Raw genomic sequence first — 26904 nt, 5'->3', positions numbered from 1 at the left:
ACTCTAGTCTTCTCATATAAAAGAGGCGATGAACAACCTAGCAAATGTCTCACTGGGTAGTGGCAAGGAGAAAGTGGCAAATGCTATGACCTTCTTGCCAGGCTCCCTAACACATGAGCTGTCCTTGTTACCTTCTTCCAGGACCATCTCTTTCCTCCCTTCCCAGGACATGACCCCCAACCTGCCTTTTGCAAAATGGACATGCACAAGGTGGAGGGGCAGGCAGTGTGTCAGGAGAAGGGCAGAGCACAAGAGCCAGAAGAGGAAGGCCTGTTCCTATGGGCACATACCCACCCACAGCTGCCCACCTGTTCCTATGAGCACATACCCACCCACAGCTGCCCACCTGTCCACAGCTGCCCACCTGTCCACAGTTTCCCACCTGTCCACAGCTGCCCACCTGTCCACAGCCGGCCACCTGTTCCTATGGGCACATACCCACCCACAGCTGCCCACCTGTTCCTATGAGCACATACCCACCCACAGCTGCCCACCTGTCCACAGCTGCCCACCTGTTCACAGCTGCCCACCTGTCCACAGCTGCTCACCTGTCCACAGCTGCCCACCTGTCCACAGCTGCCCACCTGTTCCTATGGGCACATACCCACCCACAGCTGCCCACCTGTTCCTATGAGCACATACCCACCCACAGCTTCCCACAGCTACCCACCTGTTCACAGCTGCCCACCTGTCCACAGCTGCTTACCTGTCCACAGCTGCCCACCTGTCCACAGCTGCTTACCTTTCCACAGCTGCCCACCTGTCCACAGCTGCCCACCTGTTCCTATGGGCACATACCCACCCACAGCTGCCCACCTGTCCACAGCTGCCCACCTGTTCCTATGGGCACATACCCGTCCACAGCTGCCCAGGCTGTCCTCATCAGATTCAGACTTTCGGTTGCCATTGGAGTGGCCCTGCAAGGGAACAGAAAATGGGTGATTGTAGGGGGAAGATCTTCCTCTCAGAACCCAGTTCTTGGGGAGCAGGACTAGCCCTCCCAGGGTCCCTTCTCTAGGGACCCTAGTCTATCACTCCCAGGTAAAGCTGGGACCATTGTCTGCACAGCTAATGAGTTCATAGACTTCTTGTCTCTGTGTGAATAGACTGAATTGATCCCAGGGTACCAGAGTTGGCATGAAGCCACTGGAGAAATGGTGGTTAGTTCTTCCTTTGGCCTAACCTCCTCCTGCATGCTTCATGTTCATAATTATATAGCTGAGACCGGAGCCTTCCATACAACAGGTCTTACTGTACAGGTTCTATTTTGGTGCATGGTGATGTCTCTGAAGGGCCAAGAGTATGGAAGCCACCTCCACCCGAGACTGCTGGGAGGGAGACTGTGGAAGCAGGCCTAAACCCTCTCTAGGACTGCCAGGGTTATACCTGGGACCCTCCCAGGTACCAGGCACCAGTGAAGCCTTTTACCCAGCGTCCTTTCTGCTCAGCAACCAAAGGGTCCAGCTTCAAAGATTTGGATGCCGTTTTATCTATGTTTTTTGTTTGTTTTATGGTTGTTGTTCTTTTTAGAGACAGAATATCCTTAGCCCAGGCTGGCCCTGAATATAATCCTCTCAAATGTGTCACCGCACCCAGCCTGTCACTTTCAACCTCATATCCAAGCCGTCCTCTCTTCCCCTCCTCATCCCCATGCCCTTACCTCCTCCCTGCGTTTGCCGCTGCTGGCCTGATTTGCTACTTGTTCTCAGGACTAACTTTTACTTGCCTGTTAGCTCTTTATCCCAGTGGATAACAGTCTTAGGTCTGGGGGTGCTTACGTGTTCTCGGGGCTCAGGATCATCCAGGTCACTTCGCTTCTCGCTTGGGTAGCCACTGTCCCCACTGTTCTCATAGTCCTGCAGAGAGAGGACAAGCTGAGGGTTCTAGTGGCACTCCCAAGACCTGGTGGTGATGACATCCGGACACCCCAGTCATCTGTTCTCATCACCTCATTCAACAGTCTTCTTCCTACCTCCTGCTGATCGAGAGACCAGAAAGCAGTAAAAAGCAGCGGAAAAGAACTTAGGCCCTGGAGCCTGGACACAGCCCCCGACTTTGCTACTCTCCAGCCACAAGACCTGGGCAATTGCTCAACTTGTCTGAGTTTTAGTTTCCTTGGCTATGAGATTCATCCTAGTATCTTAATTGAAGGACTGTTATAGTTTGGTACAAAATGCATCCCCCGAAGGTTCCTAGCTAGCTGTGCTATTGAAAGGTGAATGTATCAAAAGAGTGCTAACCTCATCCATGGAGTAACCCAGTGATGAGTTCATAGCTGAATGGGTTATCAGGACGTGGGGCCTGGTTGAAGGAAGCAGGTTACTGGAGCACCCCTTTGAATACCTATCTCCAGACCCTTCTGGACTCTTCGCTGGCCCCACTGTTTGCAGGCCACCAGCGAGGTGAGCAACTTTGCCACACCCTTCTGCCACTGTGTTCTATCTCATCACACAGTACTAAAGAAGGCAAGTAACATAGGGCTGAAAGCCAGAAAACAGTGAGTATTTCCTCATTGGTTTTACAGTCTCTTTTTCTTTTGAGACAGGAGCTCACGTAGCTCAGGCTGGCCTCAAACTCACTATGTCTTGAACTTGTGATCTTCTTGCCTCTACAAGTGCTGGGATTATAGGTAGACACTATTATTCTCAGTTTCTGTGGTTCTGGGGATTAAACTCAGAGAGCTTCATGCAAGCTAGGTAAGTACTATCTCTACCAACTGAGTACATCCCCAGCCCCTATATCTAGTTCTAGAACAAAATCTATTGTAAAGGGAATAGGGAAAAGTCTATCTCATACATACATCATGAGAATTAAGGAGAAATCAAACTTCTTTAAAATACTATCTGGCCAAGATGATGATTCCAACAGCACCAAAAGTGAACTTGAAGCTGTGGGGCAATCTGAGAGATACTGGACTGGGTGGGCTGCCTCCCTCAACCTAAAACCCTCTTCCACACCACTCTGGGATGGCAGCTGGCAACCTCCCTCCTCTCCACTCACCTGGTGATTGTCCATGTGGTCATGGTCTCTAGGGCCCACGTTATCGAGGTCACCAAACACGGGCCAATCTGAGCAGGGGCAAGCAAAGGTGATATAAGACATACCCAAGAGCCGCACACAGCCTGCCTACAGCACATGGTACCTGCACCAAACCCCCCTTTGCAGCCCAACTCCTGGCAATCCTCCTGCCTCAGCCTCCTAAATGCTAGGGTTACAGGTGTGCACCACCATGCCCAGCATTTTACTTTTACTTTTAACGTTGTACATACATACATAAACACACACACACACAAATTTATTTTTGGTTGTTTTGAGACAGAGTTTCTCTGTGTAGCCTTGGCTGTCCTGGAACTTCCTCTGTAGATCAGGCTGGCCTTGAACTGCCTCCCCAGTGCTGGGATTAAAGGTGTGCGCCCTGACTATCCCGCTACTTTTAAAGTTACAGTTCTTTCTCAACTCTTTCCAAGTCCACCTCTTGACAGCCATGGGATGTATGACTTTGTCATGTGCATAGCTATACATGTAATGTGCTGAGTAACACACCAGCTCTGATGAAAGTGCAGATATGATAAAAGAGAAGCTATCTGTCCACGTGGGGCTCAAAGTGTGGGTCACAACATGGCTTTCAAGCCAACTGTCTCTGGCAGTCATCTTTCCCCTGCCCTAAGCAAGCTGTAGCCTGATTTGTTCATGTTGTTTCAAACAGGCTCTTACTATGTAGCCCTGGCTGTTATGGAACTCACTCTGTAGACCAAGCTGGTCTTTTTTTTTTTTTTTTTTTTTTTTTTTTTTTTTCCAAGCTGGTCTTAAACTCACAGAGATCCACCTGCCTTGGTCTCCTAAGTACTGGAATAAACACGTGGCCACCACATTCAGCAGGCTGATCATTTTAATTAAGTCTGAAATAATGCAGGCTGGGGAGATTTCAATGTAGAGAGAGAAAAGTCAACCAAGAATGAGGCTTGTGTTCAAACCCAGCATACACCCATGTACACACAGTTTATAAAAACAGCCTTTACATTTTAAAATAGCTTTTAATATTTTTTAAAGTATTTCATGGCAAGCCATCTTGGTAGCCTCAGCTTTGATCTTTCGATTTATTAATTTGACATTAACAAGTTTCCTAATGCAGAATAACTCTCAGATTCAACTATAATAAGCCAACAATTTTTATTTGTTAGTACTTTATATATGTGTGTGTATATTTATACATATATTATATATGTGTAATGTGTGTGTATACATATTATATATATACATATATAATATACATATAAGTATACACACATATATATTTTTTTATAAGACATTCCTTTTTTTTTAGATTATATATATAGTGTTATGCCTGCATATATGCCTGCATGACAGAAGAGGGCACCAGATCTCATTACAGATGGTTGTGAGTCACCATGTGGGTGCTGGGAATTGAACTCAGGACCTCTGGAAGGGCAGGCAGTGCACTTAACTGCTGAGCCATCTCTCCAGCCCAGTACTTTATACTTTTAAAAAAGATTGTCTTATGGGAGGTGTGGTTATTTTGTTTTAGTTTTTGAGAGAGAGAGAGAGAGAGAGAGAGAGAGAGAGAGAGAGAGAGAGAGAGAGAGAGAAGAGGTAGCCCGGCTGGATTGGAATTGCTATGCAAATCAGGCTGGCCTCAAACTCAAGATTTCACTGCTTCTGCCTCAGTCATGAACCACCATAACTGGCGTATTCACAGTTTGTACACTGTGCTTGTAATGGTGTTGAGATGGAATGTTTTTTCTGCGTTCTGTCAGATGCCAGCTTTGCAGCTAGCCTCATAAACCACACTGAGGTTTCCTATATTGGATGGCTGCATCTTGGAAGTTTGTCCTGTGAACTCACTAGTAATGCCATCTGGGCTAAACTGTCTCATTTTCTACCCTGAATAAAATTGGTTTAGCTCTGCTGTAGCTGGTGGCTGTCACTGTGATGTCAATATCCAGGACTTACGGAGCTGGTCCAATTTCTGGCTGTGTGGTGTGGCCGAAGATGGGGAGGAAGGCAGAGAGTCAAAGGTCACATCGTTCATGTTCTCATCCCCAGAGTTCTCTGAAAGGCGGAGGAGCAAGGGGGGGCGGCTGCCAGAGAGCGTCTTTATGTAGTGACTCCCACACTTCTCCTCTGTCCCCCTCAAGATGGTCTTGGCCGATTGCTGGGGATATAATGGAGATAGTCATGTCATGTAAACATTCTATAGAAAATGGAGGTTCCTCTGAATCCTGAAACCTTTTCATCAATGGCTTTTACACATGCCTAAGAGAGACTCTTACTGAAAAATTAGTTCAGAATTAACCATATAGTGTCCAAGAAGGGGTATATGGATGGAACTCAAAGGGGCTACTAGTCTGTGTTTCCTACAGCACTGGCTGTGCTCCATAGGCTTGAGCTGGAAATATACCCCAAGGTACACTCAGAGGCCAACATTTGTTTTTGCCAATAGTCTCCTGAATCGGTTCGTGTTTGAAGAGTAAGCTGGCTGGTCCCACTGTACACACTCGGCAGGCCTAGAGAACCAGGCCGAGTCATTCATTCATTAGTGCACATGGGCACACGTGCTTCCTGCCACTTCTGTCTCTGCATCTTTCCTCACTCTGGTCACAATTAGGCCAAAGCCAAGCAAATGTCACCTCTTGGTGACAGAACGGCTGGCCCGTTGGAGTGAATCGACACTGAGTACTCACCAACAGCTTGGTACTCTGATTTACCACGGCCTGTTCCCGTGGTGAGAGGTCAAAGGGTGCGAGGTTCATGCTCTTGCAAATCCGGTTACAGGCATGAGAATAGAAGAAGAGAGCCATTCCCCGGACACCTGCAGGCAGAATGGGATTGTCTGGCATCTTACTTTTGCCCAGTGACAAAGGACAGTGGGGACATGGAAACATGGCCAAGACAGGCAGAAAGAAAGAAAGAAAAAAAACAACAACAACGCTGGGGTGGTGGATTAAGCAAACCAAGTTCCCACCCCTATAATCTCAGGGAAGACCCAACAGTCTGTCAGTGTATTCCCCTGGGTGGAGAAAGAACTAACAGATTTTAGGGGAGCATGGTCTCTGTGGACATGGGCTGGCTCTCCCCACTTACCGAGGTTGCCATCTCCAAAGTCAGTGCCTGTTTCAGTATGGATCTGTGGGTCAGTGTAAAGGTCACCCACACCCTGGATGTCCACCACAATCAACTGATGACCTGAACGCTCAAATGTGAAGTGGCTGAAGGCCTGTGTTGGGACAGGAAGAGAAGGTAGTTGTAGCAGACCAGATTGTGGACTAGGAAGATGCTGGCTCGCTGCTGTGCCCGAGGCTGTGATCCTCAGGTCCACCCTGGTGAGGGTATACTATGTAAGAAGAGCTTTATAGAGTTAAAAGAGTAGAAGGATCTGCTCAACTTTTCAAAGACCTCAGGGTTATAGGTTTATGGCCATCTTATGGCTTCTGAGAAAAAAAAAAAAACAAAAAACAAAAAAAACAAAAACAAAAACAAAAAACCTAGCACAGGGTGGCAGGTGTATGACTTCGAAAAAACAATCTTGGGAGATGAGTTAGTAGTCAAACCACTTGCCCTGCAAATAATGAGGACCAGGGCTTGGAGCCCCAAAACTCCTGTAAATGTTGGGTGCAGATGAAGGTCCATCTCTAAAGTCCAGCTTTAAGAAGGTGGAGGTAGGATCCCCGGAGCAAGCTGGCTAGAAAGACTAGCCATACCCGAAAGCTCTGGGTTTGAAGAGGAGACCCTGACTCAAAGAATAAGGCAGAAGAGTGATCAAAGATGATCCCCAACATCACACAGGCACATATACATGTGCACACACACCCAGGGATACACACGCATGCACATATGTATGACACATTCACTGCAGAGAAACACATGGTGGGGGATCTTCTTTAAGGACCGGGGATACTGTTGTATGGTAGGATGGTGCCTCTCATGTTGGAGCCCTGGGTTCATCACTCATGTTACAATGGATGTGAGGATCCTATGAGGATATAAGACTCCACCCACAGGAATCTTCCTGTCCTCTAAGGGGATGGAGGATGAAAAGTGTGAGCACAGCAAGCCCAGGGCCTCACCTGTGGTGTTAGTCGGATGTCATCATCACGGACAAAGCCTGAGTTGGAATTATACTTGATGTACTTGCCCTCAATGTAGTGCTCCAGGTGGAAGAGGGGTTGGTCTTGTCTGTCCTTTAGCTCAATGATGCACATCTGCATAATGTCCACCTGGGGAGGGAGCAGGGAGCAGGGTCAAGTGGAAGGAGCCAGGCTGGGAGCACACTGCTCCCGTGGGCACAGATCAGGTCTCACCACTCAACAGCTCTTTCAAGAACTGCTAGCTGTACCAGGAACTCACTCCCCTCCTTTTAAGTATGATGATCTTCATCTCTGGATTTTAGCAAGGATCACAAAGGGAATCACACTGATTAGCCTCTCTTGCTGCTAGGTGTGACCATGTGACCACACCTGGCCAATGGGAAACGAGTCCCAGCAATGCCATGACTGCAGCCTGCCCTGTAAGGTGGACTGCTTGGGAGCCATAACTGGAACCATGGTCAATGCTAGGAGATGAGAGTGACAGGGACAGAAGGAACCCGGTCTCTGGATGACTTCAAAGACACAGATATCAGCCTGCTCAGAGATGCTTTTATACAAATTAGAAAGGAACCATTTTATGTCTGTGCAAACTTAATGGGTCTCTTTGCTAGCAACTCAGACTGGCTTGACACTAATATTGGAAGTTTGGGCAAATTATTTCATGTCACCGTGTTTTAGTTTCCTTGCAGGCAGATAGGAGGATGTCAGACTTGGCACAAAGATTAAATTTATTGATGCACAAAGGGATCATTGTTCATGTTATTATTGCTGTTAAGTTGTGGTTAGACATGGTGTCCTAAACTGCTAGTGCCACAAATCTTTAGGAAGTGAAGTTCTATCAAAGGAAGTGGGCCTTTGGGGCAGCCCTTGGGGTTTTATAGCTCAGCCACTTCCTGTCTGCTTGACCATTTGCCTCATGTTCCTACTGACAGACCTTTTCTACCTCTACCAACTGTGAACAGAAATTAACCCTGACCCTTTTCCTTAAGTTTGGCCCCAATAAGAAAAGTAGTTTCTCTGCAATGGGGAATTACAAGAAATGTCAACATTTTTTGAAATTTTTAAAAAATGTACTTATTTTGGTTGGGGGATTTTAAGATAGGGTATTACTCTGTAGCTCTGGTTGTCCTGGAACTCACTCTGTAGACCAGGCTGGCCTCAAACTCACAGAGATCTGCCTGTCTCTGCCTCCTGAGTGCTGGGATTAAAGCGAGCACTACTAAGCCTGGCTAGATTTTTATAGAGTATGTGTGGAATGTTATACACAGTTGCTAATATAGACACTACGCATGGTTTCTAAAGTGGAGTAAAAAGAGACCTGTGGCTTCTGATTCCTAAGGACTCTGCTGGCACCTGTCCCTCTCAGAACCACCCATACATGGAAAGAACCAGGTTTGAGCTTCAAAAGCAATGACCCTCTAGCGAAGCAGGTCACCAGACAGGCAGGCAACAGCTACAGAAGGAACCTGAGCCCAGAGGTGACAGCTGAGACCTTTAGCAAAGACATCTGTGGTTCTGAGAACCAACTTGGGGAGAAGAGCAAACAGTTCCAGAAAGCGTTCTGTCGCCACTGTGCCTCAAGCCCTACACAGCTGGATGTGGCTGGCTAGCTACTAGAGGGCTTGCTGGGTTAGAAGGGGCAGCGCACAGTTGAGTGGGCAACCAACGCCTGCTCAGATAACCACATTCATCTGCTGTCTCCAGTTTAGCCTTGTTATTACTCACTTAACACCCAGGCACTGGAGGACAGAAACAGACAAAATGCCAGGGCTGGTGGGAATGGGGACAGCAGTCATTAAAATAGTAACTAAATGGATAGGTCCTTTTCAGATCACATTGCTTCAAAGAAAGGAAAACAGAACAAAACAGAATAACATGATAAAGGTGACTAGGTAGAAGGGGGTTCTTATTTGCCATGGCTGATGGCCTTGCTCTGGAGGTGACAGATGATGTGTAAGCTGAGCCCTAAACTGTGAGAAACTCACCATTCAAAGATTATGGGAGTGACACAGACTTGAAGGCACAGCCAGAACAAAGGTCCTGGGGCAGGAAATAAGCCAGGAAAGAAGAGAAGGGAAGCCAGATCAGAGAGAGGCAAATTGCTGAGCTCATAGCCCCTGGGAGTCAGGGCTATGGGTTCTTTTGTTGTTGCTGTTTGTTTTTTGAGGCAGGTTCTCACTATGCAGCCTTGGCTAGTCTGAACTTGCTATGCAGACTAGACTGCTTTAAAACTTTTTACAGATTCACCTGCCTCTGCCTCCGCCTCCCGAGTGCTGGGATTAAAGGCATGTGCCACTTCACACAGCAGACTCTGGTCTCTTGATTACACCCCAAGTGTGTTTAATCAGGGGCCTTATAAGCAGATGACTGACAAATCCTGTTGACTGCCTGAAGTATGGCTTTCCTGAGGCACTGGGGGATGTAGGACGGAAGCAGAGAGCCGTGTTTGCTTAAATAACAACAGGTTTTGGTTAGCACCAGGTGGAGTAATAACATAGAGGTCAAGGCGAAGAGGCAATCTGGCAGAGGGCAGGAAGGCCTGGATTGGAGCACAGGCTCCATTCCCGCCTAAGTAGTCAGGTTGGTTAACCTGGGGAGTCCAGTCCCCCAGAAAGCCCACATCCATCCCCACACCTGCTGCTACTGCTTGGAAGCTAGCATGTCCCCAGTCCCTGTCCATATGGCCTGGGGAGAAAGGCCTTTGATTACTGACTAAAAAGGTCAGCACAGGGCTCAGGCTGCCCATCTACATGCTCCCTCCCACAGAATACTTTGGTTAGTTCAGACATATGCAACTGATAATCAGAGCAATGATACCTAGTTCTGACACTTGCAATGGAACTTCTTAGAAACAAGGTATTGTTAGCCAGGCAGTAGGTGGTGGTGCATACCTTTAATTATCAGCACTAAGGAGGCAGAGGCAGGTGATTCTCTGTGAGTTCCAGGACAGCCTGATCTACAAAGTCAATTCTAGGACAGCCAGGGCTATTACACAGAGAAACCCTGTCTCAAACAAACGAATAAATTGAAAAAAGAAATAGAAACAAAGCACTGTCATCCCAATAAGGTTGGTGAGAAATGAGCCTGCAGCTGTTGGGACCAACAGGGCACACGGAGGTGGTGCCAACCCAGATACTCAGGCCATAGAGGAAGGCTCCTAATGACCTCAGCATGGCTGGTATCAGTCATGGCTAGAGCTGGATCTACTTCTCAAGTGCATGAAACAAGGACTTACCTTGTTTCCCAGTCCAGATGGGTTTCTACCATCTGCAAACAAAACTCATGAAAGAACAATGAAATGGCTCAGCAGGTAAAGAAAGGAGCCTGCCACCAAGCCTGATGACTAGAGTTCAATCCCTGGACCCTGCATGGCAAAAGGAGAGCACCAACTCTCAAAGGTTATCCCCTGACCTCCACACATGTGATGTGGCATGTGTGCACCGGCCACACTACAAAATAGATACAGATTATTTAAAAATTACTTTATAAAGATCATAAACAGATCCCATCTATCAACAGAGATTAAAAACACTCCAATCACAGAGCTCCTGGTTTTTAGGAATAAATGATTCATTACATATGAAAAAAAAAAAAAAAAAAAGATGATAGTTACTTGGCAACTGGTAAGAAGGTGAGGGGCTAGGCACAGTGGTGCATGCCTTTAATCCCAAAATTCCAGAGCTTGAAGTGTGTCTCCACAGTCCAGCACTTGGCTGGCATATGCAAAGGTCTCATTTCAATCCCCAGCATACCAGAAGAGGTGAAGCTAGGACCTCATGTTTCACCACCACCCTCATGGTCAGCCAGTGTAGAAGGGAGGCTGATGGGGCTCACGCACCTGCTTGGGAGGCTTGTGCCGATTGTACTCCTCCCCCCACAGCTTAGCCTCCATCTGCAGCTGGACATCCTCAAAGTACACGCTCCTGTCCACTGGCTCAATATAGCGTTTTGCCACGTAGTTGGAGGCCCCCTTCCATTGCTGGGCATGCAAAAAATTGGAGAGTTTCTTCCTGGGGAGAAAGACAAGGGGGAGCCTGTCTGAATCTCAGGGGTTCACTGCAGGCACATCCTTGAGATCTCAGACGAACTAGGCCCTGTCTGAGATGGCTAGGTGGAGGACGGAACAGGGTTCAGGAGCTAGAGGGAAAGCAACATCCCCACTCTAGAACAGCTAAGGGCCAATGTCTGTGGCCTCCCATCCCACCCCTCTGTGCTTCCAAATACCCAGGCACATGAGTGGCCATCCCTTTCCTTCCAGGCCCTACAACTGGGCCAGTGTGGAGTCCAACAGACACCAGACAGAGAAGAACTTGGGCTAAATGGAGGGACCGACAACTTGTTTCACTTGTTTCAGCCTTTGGTTGGAAATACCCTCAAAGTCCTAGCTTTAGGAGTCTAGGCAGAAGTCCCAGGCCAAGTCACTTACGTCCTGAAGCACTCCCTCATTGCTCCACGGCCGAAGGGCTGAAAGATAGGACGGAGTCATCAGTGCCCATACCCCACGATCCCCTCTGTCACTGCCTACCCAGCAAGGTGTCCCGTACATTCCCACAACCCTAATAACCCTAGGCTGTCCCTCCTGGGCCTCAGTGCCAAAGCCAGAGAGGCTTTTCAGCCTGGGGACTGCTGGGATGAGGATGACCCCTGATAGATCATCCCAACCCAATGGAAGAACCTACAGTGGGGCCAAGATGCTGGGGAGGGGCAGCGCACGACAAAGAGTGCTTTCACAGTCTTTTTGCTTTTCCTCTCTTTGCTTCCTGGCCACCATCAGGTGAACAGGCCTCCTCCTCTGCCACATGCTCCTGCTATGATGAACTGAGCCCACAGAGGCCCAAAGCAATAGGACCAACAGACCACAAACTGAAATTTCTGAAACCATGAGTCAAAATAAACACCTTCTCTTTTTAAGATGAGTATGTAACTCAGGAATGGTGACTCATGCCTTTGATCCAAGAACTCAGGAGGCAGAGGCAGGAGGACCTCTGAGTCAAGGCCAGCCTGGTCTACATACTGAATTCCAGGCTAGCCAGGGCTAGATAGAGAGACCTTATCTCAAAAAAAAAAAAAAAGTTGTGTAGGGAATTGTGTACAGGTATAAAAATATGAGTAATGTTATCTCAAAACAGAAGGAAGGAAAAATGGCTCAGCAGTTAAGAACTCTCTCTGACTTGCAGAAGACCTGAGCTCAGCTCCCAGCATCCACATCAGACAGCTCCCATACCTGGAGCTGGGTATGTAACTCCAGCTCCAGGGCTCTCTTATGGCTTTTGTGGGCACTGTACTCATTTGCATATGCAAGAACACACACACACACACACACACACACACACACACACACACACACCACTTAAAACTATGAAGATAAGCCAGGCAGAGGTGGAGTACCCCTTTAATCCCAATACTTGGGAGGCAGAGGCAGGTGGATCTCTTGTAATTTCAAGGTCAGCCTGGTCTACAGAGTGAGTTCCAGTACTGACAGGGCTACACAGAGAAACCCTGTCTTGGGGGGGGGGGGAGATAAAGAAGGAAAACAGTAAAAACAGAAAGGAGGAGAAAGGCAAGCTGTCTAAATGTCCATCAGTGATCTGCCACACAAAGCACTAGCTCTATTCATTCAATGAAGTATTTACACGGCAAAGAAAAAAGTGGAAAATGCTGGAGCTGGAAAGATAGGAACCTCTGGAAAGCAGTTAAGAAGACTGGCTGTTTTCCCAGAGGACCTGGGTTCTATTCCCACCACCCACATGGCAGCTCACAACTGACTGTAACTCCAGTTCCAGGGGACCCAAAACCCATGGCAAAACACGAATGTACATCAAAGAAAAATGTTGTAATTATTTAAAGAAATGGAAAATGTTGAGTAAAAAGAAGCCACACTCAAAAGATACAGTGACAGATGAAAGTCTCAGGACAGGGTTTGGGACAGCGTTGCACCTTGGTGGGTGAGAAGTCACTGAGAGGACCCTGTGGGAACACTGGCCATGTTCTGCTTCTCTGGGTGCTGCGCCAGCATGTCTACCTTGGGAACATTCATCGAGATTGTATGCGTTGCTTGCTTCTTGGTGTGGGGATGGAACCCATTGCCTCCCACATGGCGTGGACTTACACACCAATGAAGAACAGCACCTTCCCAGTTTTTTTTCTGTGAGTGTGTTACATTATAAGAGATCCCCTCGCTCTGCAGGAAGAACTCCTTTTTCCAATCCTGCTTTCTTTTTTTCTTTGCAGGAGGCTGATTGCAGCCGCTGAATGTGTTTAGTAGCAACAATAATAGTAGTAGTAATAGTAACAATAATACAGGGTAGTGCCATGTAAATCAGTTCACTGGCAGGGACCCACTGAGAAGTCTCCATGACATCTTAGTGTATGAAGTGCTTAAAGCAGAGCTATCTACCTTACAGAAATTGGGCAGGGATTTCCAACAGTTCGGGTGCTGGAGGAATGGGGTGGACAGGAAGGGTAAAAATATTCTGACAACAGCTCCTCAGCTGAGGGTGAGTCTTCCTGGGCCATCCCTAGTCCATGTTGAGATTCAGGTTGGCTCTCCAGAAGAACGTATGAGGGTGGGAGTGTGCCTCAGAAATGTGTCCCCTGGTTCTGGAATTGAATGGTGATTGTTAAACAGCTAAAAGCCATTGAACTGTCTAAGTTCTTCTTTCCTTTTGCAATGCTGGGGTTGGAAAGGTCTTATGCATGCTAGACAAGCATGCTGCCACTGACCCCAAGCCTGAACTCTGTAAATGAAGTAGGCAATGTGTATGGTATGTGAGATACATGTTAGTGAAGGAGTATTTAAAAACACAAAATGTTGGCTGGTGAGATGGCCCAAAGATGTCTTGCAGCCGAGACTGACGAAATGAGCATCCAGGACCCACATGATGGAGTGAGAACCAAATGCCATAAGCTGTCCTCTGACCTCCACCTGTGCACTGTGGCATGCATGCCCTCACACACAAATGACTAAGCTAACTAAATGTAATAGTAATAATTTAAAGCTGGGCGTTGGTGGCGCATGCCTTTAATAACAGCACTTGGGAGGCAGAGGCAGGCGGATCTCTGTGAGTTCCAAGCCAGTCTAGTCTACAAAGTGAGTTCCAGGCCAGGTTCCAAAGCTACACAGAAAAACCCTGTCTTGGAAAAAAAAAATTAAAAAACTTAATAGAGGGCCCGTGGATGACTCAGCAAGTAAAAGTGCTTGCCACCTAGCCTTACATAACATGAATTTGGCCCCTGGGATCCATATGGAGAAAAGAAAGAAAACAAGCTGTCCTCTGACCTACATACCACACACGCTCATAAAATAAATGAAATACAATTTAACAACATAACATGTAAATGGTAACACAGAAAAAAAAAAAACAAAGATAAAAATAAAAGTGGGTTCACAGCATGCATACAGGAAGCCGAGACAGGAAGTTGCGAGTTTGAGGCCAGCCACACTTGAGTATAATGCTGGCTAGCTTGACCTCCAAAGATGGCTCTGTCTCTTTGTATCTCTCTGTCTCACACACACACACAACAAATAAATGAAAATAAAAAATAAAGTTAAATAAAGCCTGAATTGAAAGAAGGCACTAAAAATGGGTAGGAAAAGTTCCCTACTAGGTCCTGTCCCATCACAGCTCAGGCTTCTGCTTACCTGAGATGCCATCTTGATCAGAACCTCGTCTTTCAGCCATTGCCCGGTGACAGCGTTGTACCTACAGAGATCAGAGCCCACCTAGAGCATCCTGGTCCTGCCCCTCATTAGCACAAACTCTCCTGTGCTCTCTATGGGCCTCAGGACCCTATCTGCTCTGCACTTGGGCCAGCAGGCTTGCTGAATCTTGGGGTGGGCTTTGGACACCTTCCCTCCCTCCCATGACCTTAAGGGGACTTGCTTGTCTTCTGTATGGTGTTGTCAAGACCAGCACTCCCTGCTGGGCTCCTGTCTGGCTCGCTCTGTTCTTTCATCAGGCCACAACTCCACAAAACAGGCCCATGGCTGTCTTGTTCACCACAGGACCTAGTGTGTGTAGATGCCTGACACACACATGTTAGACAGATGACAGAAAATATAAATATCCTTATAATCGGTCTATATAACTGCTAAGTCTTAGGCAGCCCAATAGGCAGTCCGTAAATTCAGAAATGAGTTCAAGCTGGACTACAGGAGGACTCCGGATATATGGACTGCCTGAGACCTAACAGTAACAAACAGCAGGTCCCGGAGAGGGAGGGTGGCAGCAGTCTCTTAACTTTGCCAAGCATGTGTGGGCCAGGCACAGTCCACAGGTAGAGAACATCTCCCAGGGGTGAGGACTGCCACAGTGCTTGTAGGGGGCAGGGAAAGAGCTGCCTCTGAGCAGTGATAAGAGCGAGTAAGGAGGAAACATGGAGGAAGTGATAGGGGTGTGGCTAAGAAGGAGATGGGGGGAGGGAGCTCTAGTTAAGAGATTGAGAGTGTGAGAGACAGGTGGAGAGAGATATGAAAAGATGGAGAGGAGAGGGAGACAGGGCATGAGAGAGGGGGATGAAGAGAGAAAAGGAAGGAGAGATGAAAAGTGATAGAAAAGAAGAGGTGGGGGTGGGGGGTGGGGGAGGGGTGATTCCAGAATACCCCCATCTGTGCTCTCCCAGGAATTCCCTTCCCAGAGCACATCTGGCAACCCCAGGCCTAGGGGAGTTCCCAGCCTCAGTGAGTCACTACAACAGGAGCCAACCCTTATCTCTGACCAGCAGCCTCCTGCTGGCTCAGAACCCCCCCAGACCTGGGAAAACAGGTTTGTCAGAGCTGGAAATCCGAGAACCGGTGGGACAGACAGAAGCCTGGCAGTTTACCTCAGCCGGCTCAGAGGAGGAGGGCTCTGCTGGGCTGTCTACCTGCCTGCAGCCAGTGGGAGTCAAGCACTATGTTCTCCATAGCTTCTATACAGAGATGGAGACCACAAATGTGCCACTCCTTTGTCTCCACTCTGGAGAGGCACCCAGAGGCCAGGAGAGGGGGGTCAGTGTGCAACCTTGAAAGGTTGCACAACCACTAACACCATAGTCAGACAGGGCTGGTGACACAGACCTGTAACCCCAGCTACTTTCAATAGCTAAGTTGGAGGTCTGTCTGGGCTACACAGTAAGCTCAAAGTCAGCCTTGGGGGGGACCCTATCTCAAAAATGAAATGAAGGCTGGGAATGTAGCTCGGAGGCAGAACACTTGTCTATATATAGGAAGCCCTGGGCTCAATCCCCAGTAACACAGTAAGTAAATAAAGGATGACTAAATGCCCAGTGTGCCTAAAGCTCATGCAGTTCGCTGTGTGCTGGGTTCTTAAACAGACTATTCACTTACTCTTTGCAGAGACCTGGAGATAACAACAATCATTGTGCCTGTTTTACAGAGGTGAGGTCTCCTGCCTGAGCATCTGATTCAAACTTAGGAATGTTTAAAGCAGAATCTAGCTCTCAACCAGTAATCAGAATGTTCTAGGCAGCTATGCTTGGCATTCTCTCACTGGCAGCCTGGGTAGCATAAACTCAGCCATTTAGGAAATAGTTCAGCCTGGTCTAAGATTCCAGCTGGGCTTCAAGACACAGAGCCAGTTCAGCATAGAGTCTCTCTTTCCCTGGTGATCCTCAGGGCCTGGACACTGTGTCACCAGCTTGTTACTCTAGTGCTCTCTCAGGTAGAAAGAGGTAGGACCTACTTACACCTCACATGTTGGGGTCCAAACCATGTTGACCTATCCTGCCCCCACACAGGGAGGTAGGCCTGTGGCTGAGGAGATGAGGCACACCAGGGGCTCTGTGGCCACCTCCTTGAAGGGCAGGAGCAGAGTACAAAGTGTGTTAGCCTAAGAAAAATGATGCCCCTTTCAGTGGCCATGCATCAACACCTGCTCTGCTGCCTTGATACTGTCTGCTCTACTGGTGTTTACAAGGACAAGTGTTGGGATGATGGTGTCTCAAGTCAGAAGGAGCCTGGATCCCTGAGCTGCCCTGAGGAGCTGCTCAACTCTCAACCAACCTCAAATGGAGAATAAATGCATCTTTGCTGTGCATGAACCACTCCCCCATCCTTAACCAAAACATCTGGGACCAAAAGGTCTCCACATTTCAGATTGTTTCCTATTTTGAATGTTAGTACAGACTTAGCTGGTTAGGCCTCTCTGACAATCCCACCTGCTGTAGAATCTAAAGTTGGGGTATTGTATTAATTCTTTTTCTTTAACCAGAAGCAGGACCCATGATGCCCCACCCACAATCCACAAGGACTTCAAAGCCCAAGCGTTTTGGTTGTGCACACCTTTAATCCCAGCACTTGGGAGGCAAGATGGATCTCTGTGAATTCCAGGCCAGCCTGTTCTACAGAGCCAGTGCCAGGCCAGGCTCCAAAGCCACAGAGAAACCCTATCTCGAGAAACAAACAAACAAACAAAAAGCCCCTGGGACAAACTGCTGACCTGTGCCGAGTTGCATGTTCTGTGGCGATGTCCTCCAGATGGAACTCGGCCCAGGGGTCAGGCATATGCTTGGCCTTCTCAATCGCATGCTTCCAGGCTTCCTGCAGAAAGGCAAAGGGAGCATGAGGTCCAGGCCCGGGCAGCCAGCCGCCTCTTCCCTAGTTATATCCCCTGGGAAGGACCACAGCATCCAAAAGAAAGGATTCCCATCCGCTGTCCTCCAAAGAACAGTCCCAAAGGGACCCAGTGTGTACTCATGGGCTCAGCCTATGCATAGAAGTCGCTGACATATTAATTACACAATTCTTCACTTGCTGGAGAGATGGTTCAGTGGCTAAGAGGATGCACTGTTCTTGCAGAAGATCGGAGTTTGATTCGATGAACAGTGGCTACATAGCACAGGTCACAGCTGCCTATAACTCCAGCTCCAAGAGATCTGTTGTCCTCCTCCAGCTTCTTCAGGTGCCAAAGCCTGTGTGCATGTACATGTATGTGTATACACACACACACACACACACACACACACACACACACACACAGGTTTTTCCTTTGTTTTTTTTAAATACAATATGAGTACTTGGCAGGCAGACTTCAGTGAGTTTGGGGCCAGCCTGGTCAACATAGTTCCAGGAGAGCCAGAGCTATATAGCGAGACCCCATCTCAAAAAAATTAAAAAAAATTAAATATAATATTGGGCTCAGTGAGTGCTTGCCTAGTATACACAAGGTCCTAGGTTTGGCTCCCAGATAATGTTCCTTTCTCCTATTTAAATAAGTTTAAGCTTTATTATTATTATTATTATTATTATCATTATCATTATTAATTTATTTGGTTTTTTAAGACAGTTTCTCTGTGTAACAGTATGGGCTGTCCTGGAACTCACTTTGTGGACCAAGTTGGCCTCAAACTCACAGAGCTCCACCTGCCTCTGCCTCCCAAGTGCTGGGCAAGTTTAAGCATTTTTTACTGAGCGCCTGCCAGGACACTGATTTCCTGAAGTAGCACCACTGTAAATAGTGTGTGTGTGTGTGTGTGTGTGTGTGTGTGTAAAAGGCACCCTGCTATAATGGGGAGACGGGGAACTGATAGGGGACCAACAACAAAAGCTCATTCCTAACTTCACCCAGCAGCTCTGGCATCAAGGAATCAATCCCACAGCAGGAGAACTAAGCTCCACACTGATGCTAGATACATGCTGTGATGGGGGAAAAAAATGAACCAACCCAAGCACTATGGCAAGGCTTGCTAAAACAGGCTCTCATCGTCACACAGAAGGCTAAGAAGCTAGGCATAGCAATACACACCTGAAGTCCCAGCCTCGGAAGTTGAGGCAGGTGGAGGCCAGGGAGACAGAGCCCCCTCCCAGCCCCATGATGGCACCAGTGGCTTTATGAAAAGAGACCAGGGTTAATATAGTCACTGTATCACATCATGTGATGTCCTCTGCCATGTTATGACTTAGCAAGATAAGGCTCTTGCCAGATGCCAGGAAGTGCCCTTGGACTTTCCAGAATTCAATCTTATAAATTAAATAAGCTCCTATTTAAAAACTTTTTAAAATTAATTTATTATCCCCTCCTCCCTTTTTCCTTTTTGAGTCAGGGTTTCATGTTGTAGAATATTTTTTAAGGTGAGTTACTTTTGTTTATGCTGCATTAGTTTAACTCTGTGAAGCTGTGATTCTTTGCCTGTCTAAAACAACTGATGGTCCTAATAAAGAGCTAAATGAGGCAGGAGCAAGGACAGGCAGGGCTGTCAGGCACAACGGAGGACAGAGGGAGGAGCAAGAGAATGAGGAGGACATCAGGGACCAGCCCAGCCAGCAGCCAGCCCAGCCAGCCAGCCCAGCCAGCCAGCCCAGCCAGCCAGCCCAGCCAGCCAGCCCAGCCCAGCCCAGCCCAGCCAGCCAGCCAGCAAAAAAGATATACAGAAGTAAGAAAGATAAAAGCCCAAAGGGAAAAGGTAGAAGGGATAGAAACAAGCCAAGCTAAGGCTGGCACTCACAACAGTTTCATAGTATATATAGTTCTGGTTGTTCTAGAATTCAGTGTAGACCAGGCTGGTCTCAAACTCACAAAGATCCTCTTGCCTCTGCCTCTCAAGTGCTAGGATTAGAGGTGTGTGCCAAGACACCCATCCAGCAGCTAGTCTTTATAAGCCATCCAGGCTCAGTTGTTTTGTTACAGCAACAGAAAACAGACTGTCTAAGCAGCGTCCCATGTTAGTTTTCTTTGGTTGTATTGCTTTGGGGATACCAAAGCAGAATCCTCCTGCCCCTTCTAAACCAACATCCTTAGTCCATGGTGCTGACAATCTTCACTACCCTTTCACTTTCTTCCTAAGAAACTCAAATCTTTGCTTCAAAGGAACTTAAATCTTTGCTTCAGAAGCATCAAGGCCCAAACTCCCTTTCAAGCCTGTGGATCTTCCCCATAGGGGAAGATAAGGAATAGAGGACTGGACATCATCTGGATGAGACAGGCCAGAAGGAGCTCTAAGATAAGGGGCAAGCAAGGAACAGCAATTTCAGATGACCTTTGCCACCATCAGTGCCCCTCAGTGCCCTGGCCATCCTTGGAAGAAGTCCAGCTTCCCAGGCCTCAGCACAGCTGCATATTGCCCACCCTCCTAGCATGGACCCCCTCACTAGGACTCTGTTAAAAATAGAAGTCATCAGGGAAAGGAGCTGAGACTTCACACACACACACACACACACACACACACAGAGAGAGAGAGAGAGAGAGAGAGAGAGAGAGAGAGAGAGAGAGCCAGAGCTCCCTTCCAAGAGGCTTTCCAAACTCTGCAAAGCCCATGTTTTTTGTTTTCCCTTCCAGTCTGAAAGCTAATTTAGGATTAATGAAGCCACTTGGCAAATACAGAAAGACCCCAGCAGCCACTATCCATGCATGCCTTCACTGAGTTCTATTCCATGTATTTTTAAAAAATATGGTTGGAATCACACAGCAAATATACACTACATCCTTTTGTGAGAGCAGATCCCTGGGACTTCATGTGTTATTTAGTGATCCTAACCACCATCCTCCCACTCTAAAAGGATCATCTGCTTCGCATAAAAACTACAAGTACTACAGAATTCTAAATGAGAAAGTGGAACCCTCCCAATACCCCTTCCTGGGCTGACAACTGCTGTAGACATTCTGCAAGCTCTCTCTCTCTCTCTCTCTCTCTCTCTCTCTCTCTCTCTCTCTCTCTCTCTCTCTCTCTCTCTCTCTCTCTCTCTGCCTTCGTTAAAAGATGTGCACCAAGAGTAACATGCCTTTCTTAGAATGTCCAGAAAAAGTGGCATGCCTTGCTTCTGTTCTGAATCCTACTTTCCCTCCCGGCTCTCTGGGTGCAGACTGCATCCTTCATCCTTCCCAGGGCCGTGGGATACAGAACTGTGTAGGTGTACCCTATGCATTTGCCTCCAGGAGATTGTACTTGGATGCCTTCCAGTACATCAGAGTACAAACAGTGCTGACTCTAGCATTTCTGTCTCTACAACTCAGCATACTTTTGCAAGAGCTCAGTAGGAAAGACTTTTGTTTCTTTGTTTTTAGTGTAATTTCTGGATCAGATTTAAAGTCTGGGGGCCTGGGAAACAGGTCAGTGTGGCATAGTGCTCGGCCCTGGGTTCAATCCTCAGCAGTGAAACAAAAAAATGTTCTTATAAGTTACACTCCAAGCAGCAGTAAATACATCACTCAAGCTCTAATGGGAGATTCTGTCAAGGAAGTGTAAAATTTACACATTTCCAACAGTATAGAGCAATGCACTATGTGAGTTTATCACTACAGAATTGGCTTACACTCATTTTTCCCCTCTTATGCATGACTCCTCTGCAGACATGCTGACATTCAAAACAGTTTCTGAATCTCAACCCCTGTGCTTTAAAGTACAGCACTGCTCCCTCTTATATTCCAGCTGCTGGGAATGGCTCATCTGCCTATCTGGGGAGATGGAGGCTGCCTGTCCTTCTGGGCAAGTCTATACCTGTGGAGACACGGTTCTCTTGATGTGTCAGTCTATACCACCAGCAACAAGGGCTGTCTTACTGGGGCATGGGGAGGGGGGAGAAAGGGGGTTGGAGACTGGATTATCAACAGAAGTTATCTGGCCAGACTCAGGAGCTCCAACCAAACCATAGTTAAAGGGTTGGGACTGCCTGCGGCTAATCGGTACACTGCTTGACTAGCACAAATGAGGTCCCAAGTTCCATCCCCAATTCTACTAAAAACAAAACAACAAACGAGAAAGACAGTACTTTATAGGTAAGGGTGTGACATTTGGGAGCAGGGAGGGGGACGACAAAAATTGCCATTTCCAAACTCAGTAATCATTCTACACCTCACCAGCCACAGACGGTGTTAATGTAAGTGACTTGTTTCTAAGACAGGGTCTCACTACATAAGGCTGGTCCCAAATTCTCTATCCTCCTGCCTCAGCCTCTCAAGTGCTGGGATTATAGGTGTTCACCACCATACATAGCTGCAAATGATTTTTCCTTTTTAAGGCACAGTATAAAAATACCAGGCTGGGGTGACTGATAGCTTGGCAGGAGCTGGTACTGCCTATTCTACCTACCATCAGTCTGACAACCTGAGTTCGATCCTGGGACCCATGAGGTAGGAGAGAAACAGCTCCCTCAAGTTGACAAATTGTCTTCTAACCTCCATATATATGCTTGGTACACACAAAATAAATAAATGAAAATTCATTTTTAACAAAATTTGTTGGGTGGTGGTGGCACATGCCTTTAATCCCAGCACATGTGAGACAGAGGCAGGCAGTTCTCCGTGAGTTCAAGGGAGGCCAGCCAGGCCTACAGAGATTTCCAGGGTGGCCAGGGCTACACAGAGAAGCCCTGTTTTGAAAAACAAAAACAAAAAAACACTGTCTTGAAAAACCAAAATAAATAAATCAATCAAAGTCTAGCACTAACATTTGGGCCCCTTGATCCTGGTCTCTGGAAAATTCACACTTTTGTTGACAAATAAGGATAAAGATTTTAGGGACTGGTGTTCAATGTTTTTCATGGTTCCTAACCATGGTTCCATGGTTCCTAGGATAGATGCTCCTACCAGAAAGTAGCTCTTTGAGATGGCAATGCACATCAGTGGTGACTCTCTCTGAGCTCACTGTCACTGCTATGATGTTTTCACCATCCAGCCAGAAAGACTATCTGCACACGTTTTACAATGAGAACCACACTCCAGGATTGCCTGTGTAGGAGGGCAGTGGGGGGGGGAGATGGAGAGAGGGAGAGAGGGAGAGAGGGAGAGAGAGAGAGAGAGAGAGAGAGAGAGAGAGAGAGAGAGAGAGAGAGAGAGAGAGAACGAGCACTTGCGGTACTGGAGATTGAAGCTAGGATCTCATGTATGTGAGGCAAGCGTTCTACCTTTGAACTATATTCTCAGCCCTGAAAGTGTAAACCAAAGTCAGCAAACACAAATCACTATTGTAAATGAGCCCTTGTTGATACTGTTGGAGATGAACCCAGGGCCTCATCATGCTGGCACATGCTCTACCACTGAGTGACACTCCCAGACACTCCCAGCAGTCAGATGATTCTTAAGCCTCTACCAGCTCTAGTAGTTTCTAGTTCAAATGAATTCAAATCTCAGCTGCTGTGTAAATGAGTTAATTTTGCAGGCGCTGAAGATTTGTCATAAATAAAAGAAAGGAGCCAGGAACAGTGGCAGACAAAGGTAGCTCTAGGCACTCAGCAGGGCTCCTGAGTTCAAATGCAGCTAGCAACATGGCAAGAAGGAACAGAGAGGCTCAGTGGTTAAGAGCAATGACTGCTCTCCCAGAGGTCTTGGGTTCAATTCTCAGCACCCATATGATAGCTCAAAATCATCTATGACTCCAGTTCCAAGGGGATCCAATGTTCATTTTTTATCTCTAGGCATGAAATGCACATGGTATACAACAGAGAAAACACCCACACACAGAAATAACATAAATCTTTATTTTTTTTTAAAGAGGGGGAAAGAATAGAGGGCCAAGGTGAGATGGCTCAGTCGATAAAGGCATTGACACCAAGCTGGACAATGTAGGCTCACTCTCTGGGACCCACACTGTAGAAGGGGGAAACAGATTCCACAGATTCCCATAAGTTATCCTCTGGCCTCCATATGTATGTGATGACAGGGCACCCAAGCCCCCGCACATACACAAGTAAGTTAAAGGGGAATAGAAAGGCTTGATTCTTCTAAGTCTAATGTCTCCTAGGAGATTGATGTAGAGGTTGACACTAGAACATGGAAAGTGTCTTCGAAGCCTTTGCCACAAGTGACAATGATAGTGGGCTTTTTGTTCTTGTTTTGGTCTTTGAGACAGGGTCTCACGGAATCCAGGCTAGCCTCAAACTTGATATAACCCGGGGTGATCTTAAACTTCTGACCATCCCATCTCTACCTCTAAGTGCTGGGATTACAGGTGACTACCACACTGGGTTTATGCAGGGCTTAAAGCCAGGACGTCATGTGTGTTAGGCAAGTACTCTGCCTTCTGAGCTACAACTACAACCCTTGTTCTAACATTATTATTATTATTTCCATGATCACAGAAATTGTAACCTTTTATGAAGTATCCAGGGACCAACCGAGCCCTCCTTCAACAATCAACTGTTCCATTATAAATATTCTGTCCTCCTGTTCTGGAGATTCCAAGAAATACAACTGGAGTCAGCCCAAGTTCTCCTTCCTGGAGGAAACGGGCTCACACCAGACTCCACAGGAAAATACAAAAAGCAGGGAGAAGTGAAGGAGCAAGCTAGGATGGGAGGAGACCAACAGCGCTGTGTGGCTGCCTCATACCATGCCACGTGCACTTAGCACCTTTATATATTCATCTATGGACCCAGCATTCCATATAGCAGTGAAATACTGGAGACTGTCAAAATATCCCACAAATCCCAAGAAACTGAAGAAACCACAAGTACATCTGTGTGACAATCCACCAAAGAGGAGAAAAATGACTTTTTTTCCTTCTTCTAGTACTGGGGAAGCACTCTGACACTGAACTATATTCCCAGTCTTTTTGTGTGGTGTGTGTGCTCACTCAGCCTAAACCTGCCAACAGGAATGTGATTCCTAGAACCCATATGGTGGAAGGAAAGAACTAAGCCAAGTTATTCTCTGACCTCATACACATGCCACAGAATGTGTATGCCCTCCCCCCACAATATATAAATAAAACAATGTTTAAAAAGCAAAATAATTGGACATGGTGAGAGACATCTTTGAGCCTAGCACTCAGAAGGTTGCAAGTTCAAGGCCAGCTTGGTCTACAAAGCATGCTCATGGCCAGCCAATGCTATATAATAAGGTCCTGTCCCAAGATTAAGCTGAAAACCCTGTTTGCAAAGAGTGGCTACAACTGTAACTTTTGGGGTTTAGAGCCCTTGTTAGAAAGAAAGGCAAAGATGGAAATAATAAATATCAAGCAGTAGCATTCACTAGGGTGACATAATGTCATGGTCTCTTGGGAGCCCCTACCCAGATAGCATTTGGTCAGCTTCTCATGGCAATTTGTAAGGACAGAGAGTTAAGTGGGAGAATTCCAGGTTCAGAGAACGAAGAAAAGTTTGGAAATGTGAGACAGAAGGAAGGAAGTTTTGCCCTGGCTGGCAAAAGAAGTTACTATGCCACTCCTCAGAATAGATCTATGTATACAAAGTGTCTGTGGGACAACAAGATGGGTTGGTGGGTAAAGGCTATCTGCCATCAACCTTGATGACCTAAGTTTGATCTTAAGATCTCTCCTCCTACCAACTCCTGCAAGCTGTCCTCTGATTTTTATATGCATAGTGTGGCACACAAATAAATGAATGTAATACTCATGAAGGCAGAAAGCAGATTAGTGGTCTTGAGGGCTGGGTAGACCACAAATGTAAACGATGCCTGATAGGTGCAGCTTTTAACAAAGTTAGTTTTATAGAGATGGTGCACAATTATATGAATATACTGAAAGCCACTGGATTGTACATTTAAATGGGTAAGTTGTATGACATATGGGTTATATTTTCATAAAACTGCTAGGAGAAAAATGAAAATAAAAGAAAGCAGGGGGTGGGGGGCGCTGGTCAATAAATAACCTTGCACACTGCACCAAAGCATTTCAGCACATTCCTTGATAAATGTGAGCCCCTACAGCAGGGTTCCAACTGCTTTAAACTCCTCTTGTGCGCCACACCTCACCCAGGCCACTTCCTTTCCTGTGCCAGCAAAACTCTTTTTCAACTTTTTAAAAGCTTTTTATGTATCTTTTTCTTTATCATTTTAAGATGCTAGAGACTGAACCCAGGTACTTGGGCTTGCTAACACACTCGCCACTCAGCCGCCACTCAAGCCGGACCAGGCTGTAAGTTTTGTTTTCTGACTGCAGTCCCAAAGCACAGAAACAGTTAACTATCTCTGGCTTACTGCCGATGGTCGTGGTCTGAGGCTGGAGGCTGTCAGGGTGGGGCCTCTTAGGTTCAGTAGGCAGAGACACTGCTCTACCCAGTGAGTCATCACACCCTGGCTGGCCAGTCTCATTCTGCAATGACTGTAGCTTTTTGTTTAAAAACAAAACAAAAATAAACAAAACACACACACACACATACACACACACACACACACATACAAAACAAAAACAAAAAACCAAGCTATTAGAACCACTCTCTGTGTATTAACAGCAATTCTGTAACTGAAGATGGGATGTGGGAAGCAGGTACCATCTCATGAAATTTTAAATTCAAGGTTCTGCTCAAGCCACTCCACTGCTAGTTAAGCTCATTCTCTGGCAAGTGTATCCCTGCATGGGCAAAACCATATGTATAAGGAAATACTGTCCTCCAGCAAAATGAAATTCAGCCATTAAAGACAACAAACAAGTAAATGAAAGATTGTATGTATGTACAAGGCCCTGGGCTTGATCATAAACAATGAAAAAAAATTAAACACAAACCACAAAATATAGTGAGATTCGAATTGCAGCTATTAACAGTATCACTCTGAGAGGATCCCCAGGAACAGAACATAGTCCTGTTACTTCCCAGGCATGTGACTTCATTTGATTTACCATCTGGCAAACTGCCAGCTGTTTGGGGCTATAGGGATCATTGTGTACTAAGTAGACACGTACTGCAGGGCCTGCCCAGACCACAGCCAAGCTACAGAAGTTAGAATTTATGTCAGCTCCCAAGAGGGTAAGGGAGGATGGTCACCAGGGTGGAAACCAAGAAAGAAAGTCAGGGTGAGAGTGAACACACCACTAAGCAATAGACTTTTCTAGAGGGGCATGCACTACGCTAAGATGGGGGGACATTTTCACTTGTTTAAAGTTTAGATTTGTTTTACCTTGTACATAC

General features: G+C 46.8%; 1 protein-coding gene across 2 annotated transcripts in view; it reads right to left on the bottom strand.

The window, feature by feature from the left end:
• Positions 1 to 26904, bottom strand: part of Eef2k (eukaryotic elongation factor 2 kinase) — a 58296-nt gene that overhangs the window by 8265 nt on the left and 23127 nt on the right. Inside the window, exons 3-13 of one of the 2 annotated variants that reach the window (XM_051192835.1) lie at positions 17546 to 17646; positions 14749 to 14809; positions 11533 to 11570; positions 10945 to 11116; positions 7086 to 7235; positions 6103 to 6235; positions 5703 to 5830; positions 4972 to 5173; positions 3001 to 3068; positions 1779 to 1856; positions 855 to 917 (exon numbers count right to left, since the gene is read on the bottom strand). In XM_051192835.1, coding sequence (XP_051048792.1) covers positions 855 to 917; positions 1779 to 1856; positions 3001 to 3068; positions 4972 to 5173; positions 5703 to 5830; positions 6103 to 6235; positions 7086 to 7235; positions 10945 to 11116; positions 11533 to 11570; positions 14749 to 14809; positions 17546 to 17646 — 1194 coding nt within the window. Of the gene's footprint in view, positions 1 to 854; positions 918 to 1778; positions 1857 to 3000; positions 3069 to 4971; positions 5174 to 5702; positions 5831 to 6102; positions 6236 to 7085; positions 7236 to 10944; positions 11117 to 11532; positions 11571 to 14748; positions 14810 to 17545; positions 17647 to 26904 lie in introns of those variants that run through there. The other variant, XM_051192836.1, reaches the window with a different exon arrangement.

Source organism: Phodopus roborovskii, unplaced genomic scaffold (genome assembly GCF_943737965.1).
Source record: "Phodopus roborovskii unplaced genomic scaffold, PHOROB, whole genome shotgun sequence".
Taxonomy (NCBI): Eukaryota; Metazoa; Chordata; class Mammalia; order Rodentia; family Cricetidae; genus Phodopus; species Phodopus roborovskii.
This window is presented reverse-complemented; position numbering and strand designations above follow the sequence as displayed.